This window comes from Bidens hawaiensis, unplaced genomic scaffold (genome assembly GCF_021521415.1).
Source record: "Bidens hawaiensis isolate Kalapana, Puna unplaced genomic scaffold, B.hawaiensis_p1.1 tig00010569_1, whole genome shotgun sequence".
NCBI lineage: Eukaryota > Viridiplantae > Streptophyta > Magnoliopsida > Asterales > Asteraceae > Bidens > Bidens hawaiensis.
In genome coordinates this window covers 730,100-756,857 of record NW_027491807.1, presented here as the reverse complement: position 1 = coordinate 756,857, position 26,758 = coordinate 730,100, and the positions used below count along the sequence as shown (strand labels likewise).

Here is a 26,758-nt window from a genome sequence, read left to right as displayed (position 1 = left end):
CTAAAACGGCCAAAGCTGTGACCACTTGTACATGACGCCTAATAACATATACGTTGATAGTTAGGTGAAGTTGACGGTTAGTTGGCACACAATTGAACCAACAACTAGTCTCTTCTTCTAACCTTCAATTCCAAACCCATCTTATGATTCTTCATCATATGCAAACCATAACACATGCAAATTCACTAGAAAAAATGAACGTTAACGAACCCGAAAGGACGTTGATATCAAAACCGGTAGCTTCAAGGCCTACGATTTCGGATTTTAGACCATTCTCTGAGCCAAGTGCTGTTGGTGCCACCAATGGCTCACAGTCATTGGAACCAACGATCATTAGACCGAAGATGGGTCGGTTTAAATCGGTTATGAGCTCTGCTCCACCTGACATGGTTTCTTCTCAGGTATTTCTTTCCTTTTCTCCAGAAAAGCTCGAAGAAAAAGAAGGCTTGTTCGAATTGGCTCGGTTTAAAACCAAGCTGAGCGAGCGAGCTTGGTTGGGTTTTTAAGAACTCAAAACAAGTTTAGAATTTTTAAAAACTCTTAACAAACATTTATTTTTATTTATTTTTGTATATTTAATATTGTTTATGAGTAGTTTAATTATTTGTTATAGATAAAATTTGTGATCACATATATTTAATCACAAGTTTACATACGTGTAAATATGTAAATTATATATGTGTAATAACCAAATTGCATGTGTGCAAATTAAAAGTGTGTAAAAAACTAATTTTTATAATTTGTAATCATAAAATTACATATGATAAGTGATAAAACTACCGTCAAATAAATTATTTTTCATAATTCTAATAAAAAAATTACATATTATAAGTGACAAAATTACCATTAAATAAAACGAATTTCCATATAAGACTCATAAAATAACATATGATATATAAGTGAGAAAACTACCCTATGATAAAATAATTTTCATAATTATAATCATAAAATCACATGTAATAAGTGACAAAACTAGTATAAAATAATATAAATATTTATAATTTTTATTTTTAAAAATTGATTGATTGCAAAGTGTTATTAAAGTTCGTATTGAACTATTAAATGCTAACTTGAAATGTATTTATTAAATATCCTTTTAAAAACCAAGCCGAGCCTAAGCTTGACGCCTTGGCCTGGCTCAGCTTGTGAACAACCCTAACTACTTATTATGGTTCCTTGATTTCAGGCGGAGTTAACCGGAACTCAATCATTCCATTTATCTGATAAGATCTTGAAATCAAACCACACATCTCAATTGCTATACAAACCATTGGCAAAAACAGTATCAAGAGCAGCCATCAGTCTATTGTCAAACATGGTTAGTTTTTTAACATTTACATTCTTCTATTTATAATTTTATATTATCATTAATTGTAATGTTTTAGAAAACACCTAATGCAAGTCATGAACAAGCACCAGCTTATAATCTTGCATCACAATCAAAGAAGCCTGGAAACGATAGGCGATCACAGTTATGCACGAACAATATCGACGAGTCTTCTTATGATGGTTTTAATTGGAGGAAATACGGACAAAAACAAGTAAAAGGAAGTGAATATCCACGAAGTTATTATAAATGCACGCACCCGAATTGTATGGTTAAAAAGAAGGTTGAAAGATCAATAGATGGGAAAATAGCTGAAATTGTGTATAAAGATGAGCATAATCATTCAAAGCCTCGGGTTCCTAGACGTCATGCGTTTGATGGGACTAGTGAAGATGTAAACCGCGAGTATGATGATGAAGTCGTTGGATCATCTTTGCGTTTGACCAATTTGGTCAAAGTCAAAGAGTCTAACCATCATGGTTCAAGTGAAGGATTTGATGCTAGTACTCGAACGCCTCGGGTTAAAAAAAGGTGCAATTAGTCATACTTAATGTGGCTATATTTTCCTTTTCGTTTGACCAGTTTGAGATAAAACATAATCTGAATCAACCCAATTATAAATAAGCGGGTTGAAACTAGGGGTGTGCATGTGTCGGTTCTGGCTAAAACAAATCAAAACTGAAATTTGGTTTTTGAGTTTTTAACCGTTTGGCTTCGGTTTTACCATTTCGGCTTAAAATTTTTGGGAAAAATAAAAAAAAAATGGTCCAAAACACCGAATGATCACTAATTTTTTTAGCAAATGATTAATTGATTACTATACATTTAGGCTAAATTGCTAAAATATTTGAGTTACACTATTTATTAAATTCTTATAAATTACTTGTGATTCCAAGTTAAAAAATGAAAATCTAGACATTTATTTGGTTCAATTTTTTTTTGTTTTATTGCATGCAAAACTGAACCGAACCAAAAGTTCAGTTTTTACGATAACATAAAACCAAACTGTCAGTTTTTGTTCAAGTTCGGTTAGTTGAAACGGTGTTCCAATTTACTATATTTTGTGTTTTGTATTTTGAGTTAATATTTTCCTTTACCCATTTTAGACAGTTCTGTAGTTCACTTATATTTAAATTAAATTATAGTTTTATACTCTTGTTTTTGGTTATAATTGTTAATAAAAAGCTAACTTTTTCCTCAAAAGATCACATGCTTATTCAATTAAGTTTAAGCCCATTTATAATAATAATAATAATAATAATAATAATAATAATAATAATAATTATTATTATTATTATTATTATTATTATTATTATCATTATTATTTTCTTGCAGGAGAAACTTGAGTCAATCAAATGAAACACAAGGTGAACGCGTACAAGAACCTCGGGTTGTAGTCCATGATGGCAATGATTCAGAAGCAACCTCAGACGGTTATCGTTGGAGAAAATACGGGCAGAAAGTTGTCAAGGGAAACCCCTATCCAAGGTTTATTATTATTACGTTATAAGTTTATTAGAAGTATAATTTACGTTTGTTTGGTAAATGATCGAGTTTATGTTTTTAACTTGTGCAGAAGTTACTACAGATGCACAGGCGATAAGTGTGAAGTAAGGAAACATGTGGAAAGAACATCAGATGATCCAAGTGTATTTATTACAACATATGAAGGTAAACATAATCATGAAATGCCAATCAAGAAAGCTAATTAATTGTTAAACTCGGGTTTATGTAATAAGTTAGTGTCGTATAGCAAATAGAACATCCGAAAATGGTTCGGGTTTTATTGTAGCTTGTGGCACTGGGCTAAATATACAAGAGCACCTTGTTCCATTAAGCTCTTTGTAATTTTTAAGATATTTAATGTTAGAAAAGTTAATATGGGTCTATAATAGCCAATAAGTTAACATTTATGATCTTGTGAAGATTTAAAAGTTGGTGAGATTATGTATCTACCAATGTGTAGCAAAAATAAGTAACAAACCAAACACGTACCCCGTCCCTACTTTCACATTCCGTGCCATCTCTTTCGAGTGTTAATCGTGTCTGGTTAAATAACCATGTAGCTGTTAAACGACTATATGGTGTGATCCATGGTAGTGGCCAGTGGGCTTTTGTATCGTTTTGTGTTTTTGTTTTGTCGTTTGACGTTGGGTGTTTACTTGACTTATGATAGCGTGTTTCATGTGTGCTTGTATGGAAATAGTTGATGCAGTGAGGCTAAAAGCAAGTCTTTGTTGCCTATAAAAGATATCATTGTAAATCACACGTGAAGAATACCTTACAAAACTTAAACTTAATGTGTTACTAATAACCTTAGATGATTATTACTTTTGCGTAATCGGATTAAACATAAAGAAAAAAGGTGTTGTGTATTATAATGACGTAAGTTTTACAAGTATAATGAAGTAAAGTTTTGGAAATTTTGTCGCAAAACGTTTTAATTTATCAATTATAATAATAATGATTTGGCTCAACAGAAAAATAAAAGCAACATTTAATCAAGTTCAAGCTTTCAAGCCACCATTCAACATTGTCAAAGCAATGATTCAATATACATGGGCACACTTGAATGAACTTATAAAAACCCATAAAAAATATTTATAAATAACTTGAAAAGTCCAGGAAAATCTGAAAGTAAATTTCGTAAAGAAGACGATTTTCAAAATTAAAACTAAGTAAGCAATGTGGTGTCATCAATGAGTAGTCGTCCGAAACTTTGAGAAACAAACAAATGCTCATTCGTTTTTGTAAGAAAAGTTGTCCTGAAAACATAGTAAGTCCTTACTAATATATTTGCTTTAAGACAACTTTGGACTTATTGCAACATATATAAAAGTTGTAGGATAGGATAACCTCAAAAGGGCCATGGTTGATGTACAATCCAACGGTGTCATCAATCATTTATACGTTCTTTGTAAAATGTTGTTTTTGCCATCTCTCTCTCTCTCTCTCAAACACCATTACATATAACAACTTATTCTTGATTGACTAATTTAAAAGTATTTTATAATTTGTTATCATAATAGAAGTGAAGGTCAAGTGAGAACACCGACATTTCATGTCATTACTACACTTATATACATTTGTAACAGGTGACCACTTACTAAATTAGAAAAGTGAAATGAGCATCCTACAATGATCATGAAAAACATTGTGATGTCTATCATATTATAGATAATGGTGTAGTGGTGAGCGCGACGGCCACGCCGGGCCAGCTGCGCCCCACTACCCATACCCTAATAACTGCCATGTTTTCAACACTATTATTAGAGGTGTACAAATCGGTTTAAAACTCAAAACTGGTTTAGGTTAAAACAGGTTCGTTTGGTCAGCAAAAGTTAAAACCGCTTTACGATCGGTTTCGGTTCGGGTTTTGGCCGCTTTCGGTACGGTTAACCGGTTTGTAACCGATTTTTATGGTGAAAATTACAAACCGGTTTCGAACCTACATTTTCAGTCGGTTACAAACCGGTTTCTACATAATCATTTTCTAACCGGCTCAGTTTCAGTTCGATTTTCAATTCGGTTTAATTAAAGAAAGAATAAGAGAGTTTACCAATAAAACCTCCTTTTATCTTTCTGTTGGAAGTGTTGACTGCTCTTCTTTCTTGTTTACAACTGTCTCTTTGTCTGTCTGCAAACAAAGAGAGAAACAATAGAGAGAGAGAATGGGATGGTTTCCATGTTCTGGAACACCAAATAAGAAGAAGAAGCGTAAGAATAATAATAATAATAATAATAATAATAATAATAATAATTATAATAATAATAATAATTATAAGCAACATCACGATCCGATTCAACCGTCTTCAGGTCTCTCTTTCTCTCTATTTCCAGATTCCTATTTCCCTATAATAATAATAATAATAATAATAATAATAATAATAATCATAACCCAAAAGCTCCATATAATATCATTATCTGATTCTATCATTTTGTTCAATTTAAATCAGTAATTCTCTTATTATTATACCACCTACGATTATTATTGTCGATGTTGTTCATTTTGCTCTATTTGAATCTGTCTGATTAGGGTTTCTGTAACTGTTTAATTCAAATAGTATTTGCCTGGTTTAGATGTGTGAATCCATAAGCTAATTTGTTGTTGGTGATGGTGTTGATGTTTCGTCTGTTTTTGACCTAAATCAAATCATATCAAATCTGCACCTACTTTCTTTTTCACAGCCATATTATTCTGTAGGTTCATGCTAGGGGTGTAAATGAGCTTGACTATCGCCTCCTTTTCTAAACTCCAGGCGCAACTCGCTTATTTATTAATAGTTATTTTATATATGTTTTTAATTATATTTATTATATCTTGAGAAAAACCTTAAACAAGCCAAACCTCAGCTCAGGCTCGACGGTGCAGTGTACAATACTACAATTAATACATAGAAGTTCAAAGAGGTAAAACTTAAAAATACACAAGGCTCGAAAAAGCCAAACTTTTTATCGATATGAGTTCGAGGAACTCGCAAACAACTCTGCTTGTTAAGGCTCGACAAGCCTAAACGAGCTTCCCATACAAGGCTCGAGCTTGGGATCAATAACTAAACAAGCTTTGTTTGAGGCTCGGGCTCGGCTTGAGCTAGAAAAAGCTCGTCTTGTTTCGAGCTTTCTATTGATCCAAGCTCGAGTAGCTCACGAGCAGATCGCCTCGTTTGCACCCCTAGGTTCAACTGTTATACTAAATATTCTAGGTTTTGATGACATATCATGGTCATCTTCTTAAGCTAGATACTCTAGACTTGCTTTAAATGCCCTGATAAGTTATTATTTGCATTATTTCAAGTTGATAGTTTTGTGTTTTTTGTTGCTTGTGTTTTAGAGAGCATTAGGTCAAATCCATTGTTCAAACCAAAGGAAGTGATCAAAGATGGAGGATCAGATCATCTTGCTGCACAAACGTTCACATTTCGTGAATTAGCAGCTGCAACCAAGAATTTCAGAGGTGACTGTCTTCTTGGAGAAGGAGGTTTCGGTAGAGTTTATAAAGGGCGACTTGAAAGTTCAAATCAGGTTAGTTCAGTTTCAAAAACTATTAAGTTTATTTATGTTTATAGATATGCGAAAAAAATTATCTGAGTAATTGGTCATTGGTTTAGATTGTAGCAATCAAGCAACTGGATCGAAACGGGCTACAAGGAAACCGTGAGTTCCTAGTGGAAGTGTTGATGTTGGGTTTACTTCATCACCCAAATCTTGTGAACTTGATTGGTTATTGTGCTGATGGAGATCAAAGATTACTGGTTTATGAGTACATGCCTTTAGGATCTCTGGATGACCATCTCCATGGTAATAACATTATTTGCAAAAAAAACATATATATATTTGTATAGTTACTAACTTGAATGATTAGTAATATACAAGTTCCATGGCATAAGTTCTTAAAGCCAACTTTTTTTAATGTTTCAATTTCATTGCTTATGCTATAAATAATATACATTTTTAACCCATTTAATTATTTAATAAAATTTCATTTTGTCATTTAATTTTATTGTTCTCTAATAAATTGCATTCGTTAACATTAAAAAAAACTAAATTTGCTGTTGTGTTTAGTTTTTCCTTTTCTCAACATTATGATGTGATTTTATTGAAAACAAAGTTGTATTCAAAATTAAGTATTTTTTGTATCGGAAACTATACCGAGTACTGGTATCATATGGGCACTGTACCGAACCAAAATGGATATTGACCTGCAACCAATCCGATATCAATCGAACAACATCGGTGCCTGTATTCATTTTTATGGTTTGGTTTCTGATTTTGATAATATGATGCTTATCGCTGAATTTGATATTTCTCTAATAACTCGCATTCGGATATATGTTGGTTCTGTTTGATCTTTTAAGTATACTGAAAACGGAGTTTTATTCAAAATGAAGTACTTTTTTTCCGAACTGATACCTGGCGAACATCATATATGTTTTGATATATATATTTCATATCTTGCAGACCCATCTCCTGGTAAAAAACGACTCACTTGGAACACCCGAATGAAAATCGCTGCTGGAGCTGCTAAAGGGCTCGAGTATCTACACGATAAAGCGAGTCCACCAGTCATTTACCGCGACTTAAAATGCTCAAACATATTACTTGGTGAATCATACCACCCAAAACTATCTGATTTCGGGTTGGCTAAACTGGGGCCCGTTGGGGATAATACACATGTTTCTACACGTGTCATGGGTACATATGGTTATTGTGCTCCCGAGTATGCGATGACTGGGCAGTTGACTTTAAAGTCAGATGTTTATAGTTTTGGTGTTGTGCTTTTGGAGATTATTACAGGCAGGAAAGCCATTGATAACTCTAAAACTGGAGTGGAGCAGAATTTGGTTGCATGGGTAAGTGATTTTGACTACATTGTTGACCATAAAATATGGTTGTTCGTAAAGCTCATGGCTCGCTTGAAAACATCTCGTTTGTAGATGAGCCGAGCCAAGCCAGGCCAACTTGAGTTATAAACGAGCCGAGCCTGAACCCATTGGCTCTGCTCATGATTTGCTTATTAACCGTTTTGTTGGCTCGCTCGTTTGGCTCGTTGAAATTAAACCCCAAGTTTTAATATATAACTTTTGCATTATGTGTATGTCAACAAACTGTGTGTGTCAGAAAAATGTATCTAGAATTGTTTTTTGTTTTTTTTGCCTTTTATACATTAATGTGTAAAAAAATAAGAAAATTACAAAAATAATTACTTTAAATAAAACTATTGCTTGACGAGCCACGAGCTAGCTTGATCTTTTTATGATCCAAGCTCGAGTTTGACTTTTCAGTTCGTTAAAATATAGTCGAGCTGAGAGAGCACAATCTGGCTCGGCTCGGCTCTACTTGTCTCGTTTACAACCCTACTGTAACAGCATGGAATTTTATTATGGTTTTACAATGTATTATTAGGCGAGGCCGTTGTTTAAAGACAGAAGGAAGTTTAGTCAGATAGCGGATCCGTTGCTGCAAGGTCAGTATCCATCCCGGGGTTTGTACCAGGCTCTTGCGGTTGCAGCCATGTGTGTCCAGGAACAACCGAACATGCGTCCAGTTATAGCCGATGTGGTTACGGCTTTGAGCTACCTTGCTTCACAGAAATATGACCCTGAAACTCAACCAAATCAAAACTCGTGGTCACCTTCTACACCTCCTAGATCAAAAAGAGACAGTGACAAGAAACAGAATGGTGGCAGTGGGAGTGGGAGTGGCAGTGGCAGTGGCAGTGGATCGGAGAAAAATCAAACCAAAAGATTTTTCTGAAATTCATTGGCAATGCTGTCTTTTGGTCTTTTCTTTCTGAAGTATGAACTATACTGAGGTATGTGGTATGTGTTAAAAGGGGATTACATTTCTTTAATATTTTCTAAGTTAATAAAATATAGTGTTACATTTTTCAGCGTTTAGGTATGTACCAATTTGCAGGCTGTGTTTTCTTAAGCGAAGTCAACTACAAAAAAAACATCATTTGTTTGAAAAGTTGTTACACATTAGTACATTACTTCTTTTCTAGGAACCGGTGTTAAAAATTCTATTAATCTTTTACAAAATGATTATATTGCCTTTACACATAAAGGACAAAATGTTAAAAATGTGTAATTTTCATAATGGTTTACTTTTATATTTCTTTCAACACCGGTTAGCAGAAAGGATTGTGAAAATAATGCGCGTTCTGTTCTTTAGGTGTAAGGGTAAAACTGTCATTTTGTAAAAAAATTAACAAAAATTTTTAACACCAGTTACTGCAAAGGATGTAATATGTTACGACTTTTCAAATATAGGATGTTTATTTATTTATTTATTTATTTATTTATTTGTCATTAACTTAGTTTAAGGACATAACTTTTAAGCTGGTATATACCTAAAGGACGAAAGGTGTAATATCCGCTTGTACAAGTGGAGGTGGCAAAACCGATTGCATTTGAGACGAGTTGTGTAACTTATACTTGCTGTTTACTTGAAAACAGGTTTCTGGTAGAGTAGGTACGAGTTTGGAAAAACTAGTCAGATCGCGGTCGATCGAGTTGGCGTTTATTTTTGGTGGTGGTCGGTGGGTTTAGTATGAGGTTTTGGTTGGTAATGTGTAGATGTACTTGTGTATGTGTTTGTATGTTGTTAACCTGTTCATGTAGTATTTATTAATGTTATAGAAAGGCTTTTGGGGAATATATATGATACCCCCTATAAAGTATCATCTTTTTACTTAGATTGTTGTCCAACTTTATGGTGTACAGATCATATACCATATATGTAACAGAACATCTGTTTTACTTTTGTTTTGAGAAAGCTTTGTAGTTTGTACAACTGGACACGGTGCACCGACAGTATGTCATGCTACAATGGACCACTAGGCTACAAAAAAGGGATGTGTTATTCATACACTCTTTATAGCATGTACGTAAAAGATAGATGTGTGTTAAAAGGAAAGGGTGTATGAATAACACAAAAGGGTGTGTGAATAACCAATGTCCTACAAAAAAGTGTAGATCATATTTAAAAAACGCATCCTTGGTGAAGGATGGCTATGTTGTTTTTTACTTTTTTCAATTGTGAGGTTTTAAGAAATTTTGTTTATAATATTTTGAAGTTTTTACAATAAATTTATTTATAAATATTATATATTTTAAACTTGTTATAAAATATAAACTTCGTATAATATTGAAGCTCTTATAAATTACGTTGTAAATGCTCTATCCCTTTGTTTAACCGGATAAAGTTTCAAAATTTTTTACCAAACAAGTTATTGTAAATCCCATAACGGTTGAGATGGAGAGTGAAATCTTCCTTACAAAGGGAGTGGAACCCTTCTTTTTTACCAAGATGCGTTTTGTTTGGGCAAGTAATTCGTTTGGGTGAAGACAGAACCATGAGTTTCTAGATGGGTAACCCATCATGGGGCAACATGAATAATATCTTAGCACAATCTACTTGGGCTGTAACAAATGGTATTAGAGCCGGGGGCGGTGTGCCAACGAAAAGCCGGGTCACCTAAGAAGAGTGGATATGTAACTCCCATATCGGTTGAGAGGGATAACGAAGCGTTCCTTATAAGTGGGTGGCAACCTTTTCTACTAATACGCATTTTGGCTGGGCAAGCAATTCATCGGGTAAAAACAAAATTGTGAGTTCTAAAACGTTATCATCGAAGTTTAACTTGGTTGGATTTTTGTATTTATTTTATTGTAGTGTACAATATGTTTAAAAAATTGGTATATATAACATTTAACTTGTTTAAAATGTTGGGCCTGGACTTTCTCCTCGAGCCTAAGCCGAAGCCTTGGAAGTTGGAACAATGCTTCCGGACGCCTTTTCGGCTACCTGACCTGACCCAAAAGTCTGAAACTTATACCACACCTCACACCCTTAAAAGTTAAAAACACTTCAAAACTAACTATTCGAAATATGCAAAATTCACCCCTTAGGCTTTCAAATGTTTAATTATTGCCCCCCAAGGTTCGTATACACTAACTAACGCCTGATGCTTAGTTAGGGCACCCACGCAAATCAAACAAACCAAACCCTAATCATTCAACTCAATCAATGGCGGCATCAAACACAACGACGGCGAACACCGACGACCGTCCTGAGAAGCCACTAGACAACACAGTTCCCGCCACAACAACAACATGCGAGAATGCTAAAGATACGGTGACGGTTACCGCGGATGACGGTAATAATAACAGCGGAGGAGAAGGTGAGTCAGATACTCAGAAGAAGGTTCGCCGAGCTGAGCGGTTCGGTTTGCCGGTTCAGTTTTCCGAACAAGAAAAACGCAATTCACGCGCCGAGAGGTAATTAATTGTATAATATGTGAAGCTAGGGTTTCAGGTTTTGTACATATTGATATGATTGTTGAGTATATTAGGAGTTACGATTAGGTCTGTTCTAAGTTGTCCCGAGTTCATTGTCTCGTGTTGCAAAATTCGCTAGGAGCTAGTTGAGACTTGAGTGGGCGGCTACTGCCTATAGACATATTGAGCCGAGTTGGGAGATTTGGACCGATTTTATCTTACTAGGGTTGATTTTGACTGACTAGCGCCTAGATTCTCCGATTAGCCAAAATGGAGGCGCCTAGGGTCTGATTAAAGCCTAGGCACCAATTATTCGATTTTTGCTATACGGTTTCTATTTATCTGTTTTAATTTATCGGTTTAAAGGATTAGGGCTAGGGTTTAACTTATCTACAGTATTACCAGATTAATGTTACTGAATGCTGATTGTGCTATTGCTGCTGAGATTTGGTATTTGATTTGTAGCGTAATGTTTTTGCTAGTTTGGGGTTAATGATGGTTTCTCTCGGTGTTGAATTGTTCAAATTGATTGTCTAAGTTGGCCTTCTCACTGGCTCAATGTCAAAGCGTCTGATAAACCAAATCGTTATATGGTATATTGGTATTGTGGTTTTTTATTAAGAGTTGTTAGTTTGGCTAACTGGAATACTGGATTTACCTTATAGAGTTGGTTAGAAATTCATTTCATGGACTTAAGTCCATTATCTTACAACAACAAACCATACCTAGTAAAAATCCCACCAATAGTAAAGGTGTTAGCAGGGTCTGGGGAGGGTGGGATGTAGGCAAATTGTACCTCTGCCCTGAAGAAGAGAGAGGTTGCTTCCAGAGAGACCCCTAGCTCCAAAAACCATATGCATGAGACCAAGTAAAAAAACACTAAGTTCAACACTAGACCTCTAGACAACAAATAAAAACTAGATAAATGTAATAAATAAATAGGTAATAGTAATAATAATTACAGTAGTCATACTAATAAATAGATAAATAAAAGTAGTGATATTAGTAATGAATAATAAGATATAAGATATATAATACTAATTTAAGAATAGAATATTATATTAATATATCATGTAGCACTAAAAATAAGGTAAAAAGGCCCGTAAGACTTATTCCTAACCAAAGACACTACATTCCTCCTAAAAGTCCTTGACCTTAATCCTATGTCTCCAAGAATTCCTATACTTGGAGGTGCAGAAACATTTCTATACTTATGCGTTGTTAAATAGATTCGTCTTATGTAGTTGAATATCAAGTTGTTTCTCTTGTGATCTATATCTTTTAAAAGGGACCGGATAGTTGAATTTTTATTATTCTGAAGATCATTCAGCACGAGTTATTGACTTGTTCTTTCTAATGCGCTTTAAAATGATTAGTTTTTTTTACTTGTGATTATAAACACTTTCTCTCTCTGACTTCTAAAACACGTGGTTTATTTGGAAAGTTTGAGTGTATAATCTGATTATGTTGTATCATAATCCATTTATTTGATCTGTAAGTTAGCCACATATCTAAACTCTTTCATGGTTGTACCATATTTATATCATAGGTTTGGTACAGCCACTGGGTCACAAGGGTCAGATGCCACAAAGAAAGCTGAGGAGCTAAAACGGAAGGCTAGAGCCGAGAGGTTATTATTAACTTCATGCTTTAATACTGTTCTGTATATTTTTTTTATAAATTATAATTATCACTGTTTTGTTTGCTAACTGATGAATATATTGCTCTGTCTCTCAGATTTGGTATCACAAAATCAACACCTAGTGAAGAAGAAGAGAAAAAGAAGGCTAGACTTTCTAGATTTGGATCATCTTCCAGTTCTAATCCTATAGAAGAAGAGAAAAAGAAAGCAAGGGCACTTAGGTAATTAGTTTATCGACAATATCAATTTCTATTTATGTGAGTCTTGAACAGTAATCTGAAGTATTTTTCATTTATCCTACAGATTTTCAGCAACACCCGTAACTGGAAATGGAAAGATTGAACCGGTACGTCTTTTTAAACATTTGAATTTGTATAATATATATGTGCTTTCTCATCAGCTAGTTTATGTATCCTTTTAAACAGAAGGCAGCCATTGCTGGCAAGGCAGGGGGAGAGGCTTGAGGCCCGTACTCTGTATTTTTTCAGTAAGACCTGTGTTTGACTTTTTTTTTGGTCATAGTCTTGACTGATTTCGCATTTGACGGCTGACATGTGTGTTTGTTGATTTTGCAGTTATGGTGCTTCCTCATGTATTAGGTGTAGCGAGAATCGGTAAAGCTAGCATGCCAGTCATAATTAATAGAAATATCCCAGTGTCTTCTAAACGAAAACAAACCAAAAATGATATCAGAGAATAAGAAACTTCATTATCGAGCCTAGTATCATCGTGCCCATGATTTTTGGTGAATCCAGGTATTTTGAGATATCGTTTTGCTATAAAATGTTTTGGTACATGTTCAGGTAATGCATGTTGCATATCCGGGCTGCATTTCATGCACCAAGAATCATGGTCAGATGATGTTAGAATAGAGTTAAATCGGTTTACTATATCTCTGGTTAGAACTTGAATGCTTGATTATAATGGTAGAATGCAACGGGTTGGTTATTTGGTTGAGACATTGGAAAGTAGATTGCCATTAATTTTGTCGGGCTGCTAGTTTTATTTGATTTTTAGGTAGGTGTTTAGTATGAACTGTATCGAACGAGGAAGGACCACAATGTTAAATAACAATCTTGGTTGTGTACTCTATTGTTTTGATGTCTTTTTTGCTGTACAATAATAATCTCTTGATGTTAGTGCATGTATAAGTTTTCTTTAACTAAGCGTGCTGATGCAGTTTCGGAAGCATTCAATGGCTCGAGAGACTCATGATTAATCAAAGACGATAAATCGAACTGAAGTTCCAAGAACAATGTTTTTTATATTAAAACTTAATCAAAAACTAAATAATACATAACCTTAAACCCTAACTTATACTAAAATAAAATGAGATAAACTTGGAAACAAGATAAACACAAAATATTAAAAGATAATAACAATCAAAATTTAAATAAGAAGATGCTCCTGCATCACGTACTATTATGGTGTTTTGCGTTATGATTAAACGGATTTTAGGTCAAACAAAGGGTGAGGTTGTCTTTGTAAACACAACCAAATGTTAACAAAACCAAACTTTTAGTAATGCTTTGGTTTCATAGTTTGGGCTTATCATGTCTCTAGTGTATTTATTAAGATATTATTATATGAAACAGAATATCTGATTTTGATGTAATGTGTAGTAGGCATCGTAAATTATGTCTCACAAAACATGCCACTGTTGTAACATTTGTTGGGCAAAATAACGAGGTCACTTCAATTATTGTACACAGAATGGTTTTGGGGAAAGCATTTGAGATGGAATATTTTGGGTAGACCGATAGAGGGTGGCAGTGTTTCCGCCTTGTTTTCTATGGTTTGGGATCTATGTTTCATCCAAAATGAAGCATTGCAAAATGCATGATTTCAGCTGGTGGTTCATCGACTCCAACTTGTGATCACATCCTTCACAAAAATACCCCTCTAACGGCTACTGCCTCCTTCGAAGCTATTCTATCCAGTTCTGCTTGTCACATGAGATAGTTTACTTCAGGTCGTGCACAATTATTCCAAGAAAATTTTCACTTTGGATGTACTACTGGAGTTGTGGTCAAAGGACAAAGTCAATAACCTATATTAATAAGCGAGGTGGAGTAACTCGTCTCATTAATTAAAGGTGCAACGGATAACTTGTGAGACCCCGTTACATTAACTTAACAAACAGTATCACTACATCATGAAATATCTTTTGGTAATAGTTAAATACTTAAATGTGAAATTGATTTATCGTGATGAGACAATATATAAAAACAATAAATATGAAACTTCAAATAGTTTACAGTTGTCACATAATGGACGCGGAGGCTTATTCAACAAACTGCAACAGCACACGTGGCATCTGGAGAACCAACCAGGTGTTGGTGTACAACTAGTTAGTAGTTAGAGCATATACAACAATAAAATTTCACAAACCGTCACATCAGATTTCAAACTTTTCTCAAAAACCTCTACTTTCTTCAACAACAACAAACATCCACAAACCACCATATCATCACCTACCTTTACAATTAATTTAGAGTTAAGTTCTATTTTAGTACCTGTGGTTTGACCAACTACGCAATTTTAATACATATTTTTTATTTTGTGCAAATGGCTACATCAGTTTTAAAAAACTTGCATTTTTAGTACTTTTTTTCTAACCCCGTTTATTTTTTCGTTAAGTTAGGAATAATTTGATAACTTCATTATTTTCTTTTCTTTTTAACGTTTATATCTTGTAAACCCTAAATTCCCAAATCATAACATCAAAATCCAAATCCTATATCCCCAAACCCTTTCTCCATATCATCATAGGGTTTGAATTTTTACGATATTTGGGGATTTAGGATTTGGATTTTGATGTTAGATTTGAGATTTAGGGTTTACAAGATATAAGCGTTAAAAAAAAGAAAAAAAAACAAAGAAATTAACGAAGTTATCAAATTATCCCTAACTTAACGGAAATAATAGATGAGGTTAGAAAAAAAGTACTAAAAATGCAAGTTTTTTTAAAACTGAGGTAGCTATTTCTAAATAAAGAATATGTACTAAAGTTGCGTAGTTGACCAAACCACATGTACTAAAATGGCACTTAACTCATTAATTTATGTTTAATTAGATTACATTTATAAGAAACTTAGTTTTTATATTTCCCATATATTTAAATGATACAATAAACATTTATAAAATATAATTTTAAAGAAAAAACTATTTAGAAAGTATAACTTTTGAAAAAAAAACATTTAAAAACAAAGCATTTAAGAATATGAGAAATTTAGTTTATTTGGCATATGTTATGTGTTTGCTAAAATTTATAGAAGTGATTATATATTTAATTTATTTTAACATTTAGCTAATGGAACATGAATTCAATTTAGTTAAAGAAAAGATGAAAAAGAAATAAAAAAATACAATGTAAAAATATAAGGTCAATTTTGCTAAACATATAAAAAGAAGGATGAAGAATATAAATTAGTTAAAAAGAAGTGTTAAAAAGAAAGACAAGAAAAATACTATATTTTAACCTAATTCTTTCTTCTTTACTTTCACAGCCGTCAACCATTTCCTTTCCTGAATATCTCTTGAAGCTTTATCCATGGTTATATAACAAATCCATTAGTAAGCATTTGATTTCTTAACCATTTCTATTCAAGATTATTATTTTAATTTTCAATTTGGCCTTTGGTGAAGGCCCACTTTTTCCCGTCCGCTGCAGGGTTGCAGATTCGGACCTGCAACACAACCACCGCCTCCACATCGGTGGCATCTTCAGCCTCCCTCGTCCGTGATATGCCATGTGTATTCAGACCTTGGGGATTGGCTCCCGTTGTGGATGCTCTTACTTCTCAACTCATGCAACCCCTGTGTTACATTTAATTTAACCACTCGAGTGAGTCTACGACATAAATGGCTATTAAATTCTTTCTCAATATCAATGTATATTCACGGCTTCCAACATGTTAGAGCATTCACATCTCGTTTTCTAAATTTATGTGAGGAGAGTATGTAAATTACAGGGTGAGGTTTTGAGTGTAAATTATAGATTGGAGAGAAAAATGTACTGATTTTTTGTAAATTTGGGGAACATTGTTTGCCCCTATTTATTTTTTAATATTTGTTGGATTGGTTGTGAGTAAAGAAGAGAGAAAACTGTACTGAATACAGGTATGAAAAATATTATTTAATTAAACATAAGAAAGAAATGTAGTGTTTTATAGTGTAATTATAGAGATAAGGACTTGGAATGATATTATAAACACTATTTATGATCACCAATTTTAGATATTACATACGAATACATTTATGTGGCTATTTCATTTAAGAGGAGACCTTTAAAGACTTATATTTAAAAAGGAAAATTTTGAGTTTAAGGTCCTTTGTGACAAAAAAAATAATAATAAATAAATAGGGGGTTTCAGGTCAGGTTGGCATGTGTTTCCTCATGAGGATGGTTTTTGATACTCGGGAAAATGGGAGATGGAGATGAATGAGTGGGTCAGTAGCCCGCTAGTAATCCAATTAACCGTTAAAGAAAAAGAATATATTTACGTATTGTCTTCAAAAGACATTATTATAAGGCATTTTCTCTCTATCTAAAAGGTGAAGTTTTTAAATTCTGCAAGATGTGTATATGTGTGGTTAATAAAAGTAAGTAAAGAGGATTGTTTGTTTGAGTCTTGTTTCTAACAATATGTTGTGCGTGAGCCAAGAGGTTTTAATTTAATGGGTCTTCGAGTGATAAGTTTCCCTTGAAATTGGTGACGGGCCAAGTCACCAACATTATCTACGTGATTGCAAGCGTAGGCGGCTTTTACCATACAGTTGGGTGGTCGGAATTTGTTGGTCATTAAAAGTAGATAAGGATTAAAAAGCTTTCTAAAAAATATTTATGCATCTTAATTGGATGGATATGCATTTATATTTTACTCATAATGAATGAGTGTTTATTATTAGCCGTGGGTCATATATTTAGTTTTTATTATCAAAATAACAAAAGTAAAAGGTCTTTTAAATTACATAGACTCCCAAGACTGTATATATGATTTTATTTAGACTATCATAAAACTAAAAGAGTCTTGGTCATGTATACTAATCACCTATAATTACTTTATATCTAACATGAGATACTATCAACTACAGCTTGAGTAATGTTTGATTCCATATGTCTTCTCATATGCATTGAAGCTTGAAGGCTTTCTCTAGCATGCCTTAAAGCATCAAGTACATTTTTCACATTTCCACTTGAAATTACTGACACACTTTTACCATAGAATGATCAGCCACAACTAATGCCATAGAGTTGTCAAATATGTCTTCATGATGATCTTCATCATTCCTTGGTGTCTTAATAGCAATGTTGTAAAAGTAGGATTACAAGGCCGAGCACTCTCCGAGTACTCGCTATAAGGTATGTCACCGAGGCGAGTTTTAGTAAATCCGCCTAGTTACTAAGAATCGATCAAATATGGTCAACCTCAGCCAGAATCACATCTTATCGGTGAACTTGGACCGATTTTGACTCAAAAAATAAAACATAATTGTTATTTCAATAATATTAAAGAACAAATATCATTTCTTTTAATTAATAATTAGTAATTTTTAGAATATTTTATATTTAAAAATGCACTTCTTTTATTTATATTGATATTCACCTATTTTGTTATTAATATTAGTAATAACTAAATATTAATTTTCTTTATATTTACCATGTCCGAGTACTCTCTGATTACTCCCTGAGTACTCCGAGTACTCCCTCCAAAAGAGTCGGCCGATTAGAGACCGTTTAGCGATTTTTGCAGCTTTGCTTAATAGTCACATTATTCTCAACCAAAACCAATGCCATTGAGTTATCAGTATTATGGTATATGTCTTGATTGTGTTCCTCATTATCACATCTGTTCTTTTTAGTATAGTAGTTTGACTTAGTCAACAAAATAATAAAAATGAGAAAGAGGATAAAAAGAGGTTTTTACTATTAAATATGAATATAATCCGATTGGCATTTTAAATGTCCATTGTGATTTTTTATTAGATAAATTAGTTATATTGTATAATATAGTGTATAGTAGTTTATATGTATCTTAACAACTTATGGGTGACAAAAATGACACATAAAACATAACGAAGTTAACATATTAGAAATTTTAAACAATGTTTGAAAAAAAATTATAATTGAAACTCAATTAATAATAATCACAAACATCCAAAAATGATGATTTCAAACTCAAGCATCCACTAATTACTTATAAATCTACATTAATATCTATATCTATATTATATATAAAGAAAGAGCGACGGGCATCCATGGTAATTTCACAATTAGATGGTGAGGACAAAACGAACATTTCATAATAGGGCAAGAAAAGTAATTTGTCAATGTATCCATCAACTCTTAAAGCTCTTAGTACAACATCATGAAGCTTTAATTTTTGAGACATTACTCTTCAATCCTTTAGAAAACCAAAAGTTATGGTTTACATGTGTTATTATTATTATTATAGATAGATTATTATTATCATTATTATGGTGACTATCGACATTCTTAACTCCCATGTGTCATTATGTTTCTATTAACTTTGTTAGCCTATATATAGTGCATTCTTGTGCTTCTATTACATAAACATACATACATACATACATACATACCAATGAATAACAACCTCCCTTTTCTCCACTTATCATACCCTCTATACACTATTTCTCAAGGTTAGAAGGATGCAATAAGAAAAAGTTGAGGCGATTTAGGCTAAGGAAAAAGATGATAGTGTAAAGTTCATACTTAACTAAGCACACTTTGGTAGTGTTGGAAATTTGTAAAAACACTTTTGGTAGTGTTGAAAATTTGTAAAATTGGTATTTGTACTTTATTCATATATAATGCCTCCTTTTATTTTGTTGAAAGAAACGCCTACTGTAACACCCCGACCGATGGCGGATTATACATCGGGGCGCCACATATTGTTTCATTACTCGTGACACTATTTGATGTCAATATTTATTAATACACATTTATCGCGCACGCGCAACGCAATCACAAGATAACATAAATTATAATTCAAAATATTCAAATAACATAAACTTGTCTTGTTACATTTTAAACTAGGTCCAAAATAAAAGCAAACATCCTATGTGTCCTCAAGCTCCGAATGCAGCTACTGCGAACCTGAACATGTGTTAAAATAAAACGTCAACACTTGCGTGTCGGTGAGAGATCAAGTTTAATAGATATAAATAGATAATAATAGATCTGCGCGCAACATGTGTAAATCTGGTGTTTAACAAGGGTGTAATCAGATTGTGATCAAGCCTAAATAGATCATAGCTCATAGTTCAATCCGTGCTCCCAATTGAGCACAAAAACAAGAAATCATCTGTGCACGTGTAAACAAAAGAAAACCGTAAACGATAGGTCTCCCGTGTTCATCCAATGGATCCATGAAAACTTCGGAATAGGCCGAACAAAGCGGTTAATGATTCACACATACAAATAAACAGCCAAGTAAAACGTCCATAACACATGGGGTTTTGCGCGACAAAAGTTCATAAACAAGTTTAAGACTCAAGTTTGTACGAACACATGAACATCCCAAAACATTAAAAATAAAAAGGGATTAGGTACGAGATTACTCACCTGAAAAAGGTATGTTGAAAGATAATGCAAGAAACAAGCACAAGTTAACCTATAAATAAAAGTTTATTGGTTTAACGATTGGTTTTATGTCTTAAGTATCGATTGCTGTTAGCTAAACAAATTAAAATAAAGTATATATATTTATATTATAAATTTACCGAGATTCCGGGCAGAACAGAAGAGAAGACGGAGGCAAAGAGAGGAGGCGGCTGAGGAACAACGGCAGAGAGCAAGGAGAAGGAAATTAAGTGTTTGTGTGTGTAGTGTTAAATAACAAGAAAATAGTATTATTTATAGGCAAACCCTAGGGAACACAATCCCTAGAAAAGGGGAAAAGATCTTCTACAGAATCAAGCAAAAGATATCAAAAAGCAAAAGATCAGAAAAGTAAAAGATATCAAAAAGATATGGTAGCTGCAGGGGACAAGGGAAAAAGGCTGACAGGAACAGAATAAAGCAAAGGAGGTGTCAGGTAAAGGTTCTGGAAAAGCAGATCTCAAAAGATAATGTCAGTCACTTTTTCTGCCAAGCAATAGGGTTGGTGTGCATGCTGCGCCAAAAGTGGCTTTTCAGACATAAGATAGGTCAGGTCAACAGCACAGAAGATAAGACATCACAAAAGTAAACGGCTAGATTAAACAGAAGAAGAGACTCAAAGGGGGTTTAGCGCGAGAAGGCATCGAGCGCACGCGCGAGGGCGAAGGCAGACAGAGAACAGCCCACAGCGCGCCGCGGGAAGAACTAAAATCCTTAGAGCGTCGCGGGAAGAACTACCATTCTTAGCGCGCTGCGAGAAGAACTTCCGTTCTTAGCGCGCTGCGAGAAGAACTACAATTCTTAGCGCGTCGCGGGAAGAACTACCGTTCTTAGCGCGCTGCGGGAAGAACTACAATTCTTAGCGCGCTGCGAGAACAGTTCGCCTCGCGTATCGCAGGAACAACTGGTCTTCGCGCAGGCTTCCTTGTAAGGAGTCTGGCGCGTGGAGCTGCGCAGACAACCTTAGGAGGGAAGGAACAAAGGACAGTTAGGGGTTCAAGGCGCAAGGGCGGAACGACGACAAGAGAGAGAAAGAGGCGGGACGGCAACAAGAGGGAAAAGAAGGCGGAGAGAAGAAGAGGGAGAGGCGGAAAGGAAAATATTTTGTTATTAAAAGTAAAGTATAAGTATAAATAAATAGTAAATCATAAAAGAAAGAGTTCGGATTGGAGAAACGGGTACCTGGGTCGGGTCGGATCGGGTCAGATGTCACAGTCTCCCCTACTTCAAGAAATTTCGTCCCGAAATTTATCTCGAAGTAGGCTGCGCAGAGAACAGGTGCGGGTACTTGATCTTCATTTGATCTTCCCTTTCCCATGTAAACTCGGCTCCGCGCTTGGACTCCTAGCGAACTTTCACGATAGGGATGCGACTGCGCTTGGTTTGCTTAACCTCGCGATCCATAATCTCAACAGGCTTCTCAACGAAATGCATAGATTCATCAACTTGAACTTCATCAAGTGGAATGTGAAGGTTCTCGTCGGCTAAACACTTCTTGAGATTGGATACATGGAACGTTGGATGTACATTGCTGAGCGCGGGCGGCAGGTCAAGTCTGTAGGCAACTTTTCCCACACGCGCGAGAATCTTAAACGGTCCAACATATCGAGGAGCAAGCTTACCTTTCTTCCCAAAGCGGACAACACCCTTCCAGGGCGACACTTTGAGGAGAACAAGATCACCAACTTGAAATTCGAGAGGCTTTCGCCTACGATCTGCGTAACTCTTCTGTCGGCTTCTGGCAGTCAGCAGATGATCACGGATCTTGGCGATTTTATCGGTTGTCTCTTGAACAAGTCCGGGTCCTGTGATTTGAGCTTCACCCACTTCGCTCCAACAAATCGGGGAGCGGCACTTACGACCGTAAAGTGCTTCAAATGGGGCCATACCAATACTGGAATGATAGCTGTTATTATAAGAGAACTCGATCAAAGGCAGGTGCGAATCCCAATTACCTCCAAAATCAAGAACACAAGATCGGAGCATATCCTCAAGAGTTTGAATAGTTCGCTCAGACTGTCCGTCAGTCTGAGGATGATATGCAGTACTCATGTCCAAGCGAGTTCCTAGCGCAGATTGGAGAGATTTCCAAAAGCGAGATATAAAACGGCCATCGCGATCGGATATGATGCTCAAAGGAGTACCATGGCGGCAGACAATTTCCTTGACATAAAGCTGCGCAAGTTGCTCAACACGGTAGTTTTCACGAATGGGCAGAAAGTGAGCAGACTTAGTCAAACGATCCACTATTACCCAAATGCTATCATGTTTGCTTGCTGTCAAAGGTAACTTGGTGATAAAGTCCATTGCTATACTTTCCCATTTCCACGTAGGAATTTCAGGTTGTTCGAGCAAACCAGATGGGCGTTGATGTTCAGCTTTTACCTTAGAACAAGTTAGGCATTTAGCTACGAACACAGCAATATCCTTTTTCATACCAGGCCACCAATAAGAAAGGCGCAAATCTTTGTACATTTTGTCAGCACCAGGATGAACAGAATACCGAGATTTGTGCGCTTCACTCAGTATGACAGAGCGAAGATTCTCATCGATGGGGATCCAGATGCGATTGAGATAGCAGAGAATTCCACTCAGATTAGGGACAAAATAAGCTTCCGCGCCACACGCTAACTCGGCGCGAAGGTTACCATTACTGATGGATGCGCGCTGCGCGTCACGAATGCGCGATTCAAGGTTGCTTTGGATCGGCGCGAAGTGAAGCTGCGTGCGCGGCAAGATACAGTTAAGCTGGCAGGGTTTACGGCTGAGCGCATCAGCTACCACATTAGCCTTACCAGGATGATACCGGATCTCACAATCGTAATCGCTGATGAGTTCGTTCCATCGGCGTTGTCTCATGTTGAGTTCCTTTTGATCAAAGATATGCTGAAGGCTTTTATGGTCGGTGTAGAGGATACACTTAGTACCATAAAGGTAGTGTCTCCAGATCTTCAAGGCAAATACCACTGCGCCTAATTCGAGGTCGTGAGTTGTATAATTCTTTTCATGAACCTTGAGTTGCCTTGATGCGTAAGCGATAACCTTGTCTCGTTGCATAAGAACACAACCGAGACCTTGGTTGGATGCATCGCAATACACGACAAAATCTTCATTACCCTCAGGTAGCGCAAGGACAGGAGCTTCACACAACAATCGCTTGAGCGTTAGAAAGGCTTCTTCTTGCTTCGAGCCCCAAATATACGGTTTACCTTTGTGCGTCAGAGCTGTTAAAGGCAATGCGATCTTTGAGAAGTTCGAAATAAATCGCCGGTAGTAACCAGCTAAGCCCAAGAAGGAACGGATTTCGGTAGGAGTGGATGGCGTAATCCAGTTCTTGATTGCTTCAATCTTGGATGGGTCGACATGAATACCCATCTTGTTTACAACATGACCAAGAAACTGTACTTCATCAGACCAAAATTCACACTTGGAGAGCTTGGCAAAGAGCTGCTCGGCTCTAAGCTTTTGCAATACCAACCGAAGATGTTGCTCATGCTCGGCCTTGGTCTTAGAATACACCAGAACATCATCGATAAACACAATCACGAATTTATCCAAGAAAGGCCTACACACCCGATTCATTAGATCCATGAAAATGGCGGGTGCGTTGGTTAAACCGAAGGACATGACCAAGAATTCAAAGTGGCCATAACGAGTTCGAAAAGCAGTCTTGGGAATATCTTCATCGCGGATACGCAACTGGTGATAACCAGAACGGAGATCGATCTTGGAGAAACAAGAGGCACCTTGGAGTTGATCAAAGAGGTCGTCAATACGCGGTAAGGGATACCGGTTCTTAATGGTGAGTTTGTTCAACTCGCGGTAATCGATACACATGCGAAACGATCCGTCTTTCTTTTTAACGAACAACACCGGAGCACCCCAGGGCGAAGAGCTAGGGCTAATGAATCCTTTAGCGGTCAACTCTTGAAGTTGACTTGCCAATTCTTGCATTTCAGCGGGCGCAAGACGGTAAGGAGATTTGGCTACGGGGGAGGCACCAGGGACAAGATCAATACGGAACTCGACTTCACGAGCGGGAGGGATACCAGGAAGATCATCAGGAAAAACTTCAGGGAAATCACGCACAACAGGGATATCGCGAAGCTTCTTCTTTCCTTCATCGGGTTTAACCACATGGGCTAAAAATGCAATACACTTCTTCCGCATGAGTCTTTGGGCTTCGGCGCAAGACATAAGCTTAAGACCACTGGAGGGTTTCTCGCCGTAGATATGAAGATCACCATTTTCTCGAGGAATGCGAATCAACTTCTTGGCGCAAATAACTTCGGCGCGATTCTTCGAGAGCCAGTCCATGCCAATAATAACATCAAAGCTTCCAAGAGGCATGGGGATGAGGTCGATTAGAAAATCGTTTTCGTTAAGGTTAAGCGTGCAATTTTTAATCACTGAGTTAATTAAAACAGTTTCACCATTAGCCAATTCAACTGAAAAATTTTCTTTTAGGTTATCGCTGCGCGGTCGCGCAAGCTTCTGCTCAAACGCGCGAGAAATAAAACTTCGATCGGCGCCAGTATCAAAAAGTACCGAAGCATAAAATCCGTTAAGCAAAAATGTACCATTAACTACGTCATTATTCGCTTGCGCTTGGTGCGCGGTTATGTTAAAAGCTCGGCCACGCGTCACTTGGTTCGAAATTTGGTTCACCGGATTCGCTTGTGTGATTTGCACTTGTAGTCTCGGGCACGCGTTCCGGAAATGACTGGGATCACCGCAGTTAAAGCACGTCCTGGGTCGTGGATTAGGGTATGTTGGTTGTGGGTTCTGCGGGTAGACTGGTGGTGTTGGCGCCATTGGGTTGGCGGAAGGGACTCTACAGTACTCAGCAGAGTGGCCAACGCGGCCACATCGGTTACATTGTCGACACGGGACTTGAGGTGGGTGGTGAAGTCTACAGGTTGGGCAAAAGGGTTGGTTTCCTGTGTAAGGTTTCTTAGTTGACGGGGCAGGGAGTGCGGGATTGGTTAAGGCATAGTTGTGGACTACAGGAGGTGTTGGGTAAGTTGACAGTGGGTTAGGAGCGTGTACTAGGGGTTGGTAGGCGGGTTGCTGGACAATGGGTGGGTTGGTAAGCGCATAGGCTTTGCGCCTGCGCTTGAGGTTATTACGGTTTGAAGGTTCTGGCTTGGTTTTTGTTGGTTCTGGGACAGTCTTGGCGGGTTTGGTCTTCTCAGTTCCCCGCAGGAACAGGGTTCCTGCCCTGACATGGTTGTCGCTGAGCACAGCGGCCAACTCGATGGCGTCAGAGAGGGTTGCTGGGTTCCTGGCCCATACAGAATCTTGAATTTCCATGGGGAGACCCCCAAGGAACTTCTCGATGGCTCGGCGGGAAGGGGTAACTAGGTGTGGGACAAGCAAACTAAGTTCGTGGAAGCGCGTCGCGTACTCGCGCGCTTCGCCACTGTACTGTTTCAGGTTCCAAAACTCTTCCTCCAGGCGCTTTACTTCGTTGGGAGGGCAGAACTCTCGCGTCAAGATTTCCTTGAATTCCTCCCAAAGCATGCTAGAAGCAGCCTCTGCGCCACGCGCGTGAGCTACTCCGTTCCACCAAGTAAGCGCCCTTGATTCTAGGACACTTGAGGCGTATAAGGTTCGTCGGTCTGGAGGGCATTGGGTATGGAGAAAAGTGTTCTCAATTTTCTCGAGCCATTATAGCATAACGGTGGCTCCTTCAAGCCCTGTAAATTTCGGAGGGTTACCCGCATTAAAGGATTTAATATTGTATCCGGAGGGGTTGGGATTATTTTGGTTTAAGGCTTGAGCTATCGCGGCGGCCATTTCCTGGGAACGTTGCTGCCTACGTCTGCGCGCTGCTTCTCTTCTCTGAAATCGGCGAGATAGCGGAGGCATTCTATAAAAGTTTTAATTTTTGTTAATATCTTGGTATGGGTAATCGTTTTAGCGCAAAGTATATCGTTGTAAAGCTTGTTTCGCGGAGTTAAATGCTATCAAATTTTGAAGTAAAATATCAATTTAAATGCAAACTTAATACAGGTAATGAATTCGAATTGAAAATCGACAATTCATGTATCACCATGACTTTCCGAATTCTCAATTTAAAATATCGAGTAAACGAGCATTGAAGATTGACAATTCATGTATCACCATGACTTTTCGAATCTTCAATATAAATTATACAAGTAAACGAGCATTGAAGATTGACAATTCATGTATCACCATGACTTTTCGAATCTTCAATATAAATTATACAAGTAAACGAACATTGGAGATCAACAATTCATGTATCACCATGACTTTTCAACCTTCAATGTAAAAACATAAAGTAATGGGAATCGAAAGTCAACTATTCATGTATCACCATGACTTTTTGGATTTTCAATCCCCCACAAACGAATATGTAA

General features: G+C 36.4%; 3 protein-coding genes across 4 annotated transcripts; all 3 read left to right on the top strand.

Annotated features, from left to right (window-relative positions):
• LOC143535627 (WRKY transcription factor 44-like) lies at positions 1 to 3,471 on the top strand. Its single transcript, XM_077029836.1, has 5 exons — positions 1 to 401; positions 1,187 to 1,318; positions 1,386 to 1,858; positions 2,663 to 2,815; positions 2,904 to 3,471. Exons 1-5 carry the CDS (start codon positions 144 to 146, stop codon positions 3,037 to 3,039), a joined length of 1,152 nt encoding a protein of 383 aa, XP_076885951.1. The 5' UTR covers positions 1 to 143; the 3' UTR covers positions 3,040 to 3,471.
• Positions 3,472 to 4,935: 1,464 nt separating this feature from the next.
• LOC143535626 (putative serine/threonine-protein kinase PBL7) lies at positions 4,936 to 9,601 on the top strand. 2 transcript variants are annotated; one of them, XM_077029835.1, is made up of 6 exons: positions 4,936 to 5,143; positions 6,159 to 6,349; positions 6,436 to 6,625; positions 7,286 to 7,677; positions 8,231 to 8,639; positions 9,286 to 9,601. In XM_077029835.1, exons 1-5 carry the CDS (start codon positions 4,999 to 5,001, stop codon positions 8,579 to 8,581), a joined length of 1,269 nt encoding a protein of 422 aa, XP_076885950.1. In that variant the 5' UTR covers positions 4,936 to 4,998; the 3' UTR covers positions 8,582 to 8,639; positions 9,286 to 9,601. The 2 variants fall into 2 exon arrangements, with proteins under 2 accessions (XP_076885950.1, XP_076885949.1); XM_077029834.1 differs by having other exon boundaries at positions 8,231 to 8,646; positions 9,286 to 9,600.
• A 1,229-nt stretch (positions 9,602 to 10,830) lies between these two features.
• On the top strand, positions 10,831 to 13,913 carry LOC143535577 (uncharacterized). Its single transcript, XM_077029794.1, has 6 exons — positions 10,831 to 11,109; positions 12,659 to 12,739; positions 12,847 to 12,972; positions 13,055 to 13,097; positions 13,177 to 13,238; positions 13,327 to 13,913. The coding sequence occupies exons 1-5, from the start codon at positions 10,859 to 10,861 to the stop codon at positions 13,213 to 13,215; spliced, it is 540 nt and encodes a 179-aa protein (XP_076885909.1). The 5' UTR covers positions 10,831 to 10,858; the 3' UTR covers positions 13,216 to 13,238; positions 13,327 to 13,913.
• The last annotated feature ends 12,845 nt before the right edge of the window (positions 13,914 to 26,758 follow it).

Bases quoted from the DNA above. Each gene is read 5' to 3' on its own strand.
- LOC143535627 (XM_077029836.1), top strand. From the start codon at position 144: ATGATTCTTCATCATATGCAAACCATAACACATGCAAATTCACTAGAA. The intron at 402-1,186 runs GTATTTCTTTCC...CCTTGATTTCAG, and splicing joins CTGACATGGTTTCTTCTCAG to GCGGAGTTAACCGGAACTCA. The intron at 2,816-2,903 runs GTTTATTATTAT...TAACTTGTGCAG, and splicing joins AAGGGAAACCCCTATCCAAG to AAGTTACTACAGATGCACAG.
- LOC143535577 (XM_077029794.1), top strand. From the start codon at position 10,859: ATGGCGGCATCAAACACAACGACGGCGAACACCGACGACCGTCCTGAG. The intron at 12,973-13,054 runs GTAATTAGTTTA...TTTATCCTACAG, and splicing joins AAGAAAGCAAGGGCACTTAG to ATTTTCAGCAACACCCGTAA. The intron at 13,098-13,176 runs GTACGTCTTTTT...CCTTTTAAACAG, and splicing joins GAAATGGAAAGATTGAACCG to AAGGCAGCCATTGCTGGCAA.
- LOC143535626 (XM_077029835.1), top strand. From the start codon at position 4,999: ATGGGATGGTTTCCATGTTCTGGAACACCAAATAAGAAGAAGAAGCGT. The intron at 5,144-6,158 runs GTCTCTCTTTCT...CTTGTGTTTTAG, and splicing joins TCCGATTCAACCGTCTTCAG to AGAGCATTAGGTCAAATCCA. The intron at 6,350-6,435 runs GTTAGTTCAGTT...TCATTGGTTTAG, and splicing joins GACTTGAAAGTTCAAATCAG to ATTGTAGCAATCAAGCAACT.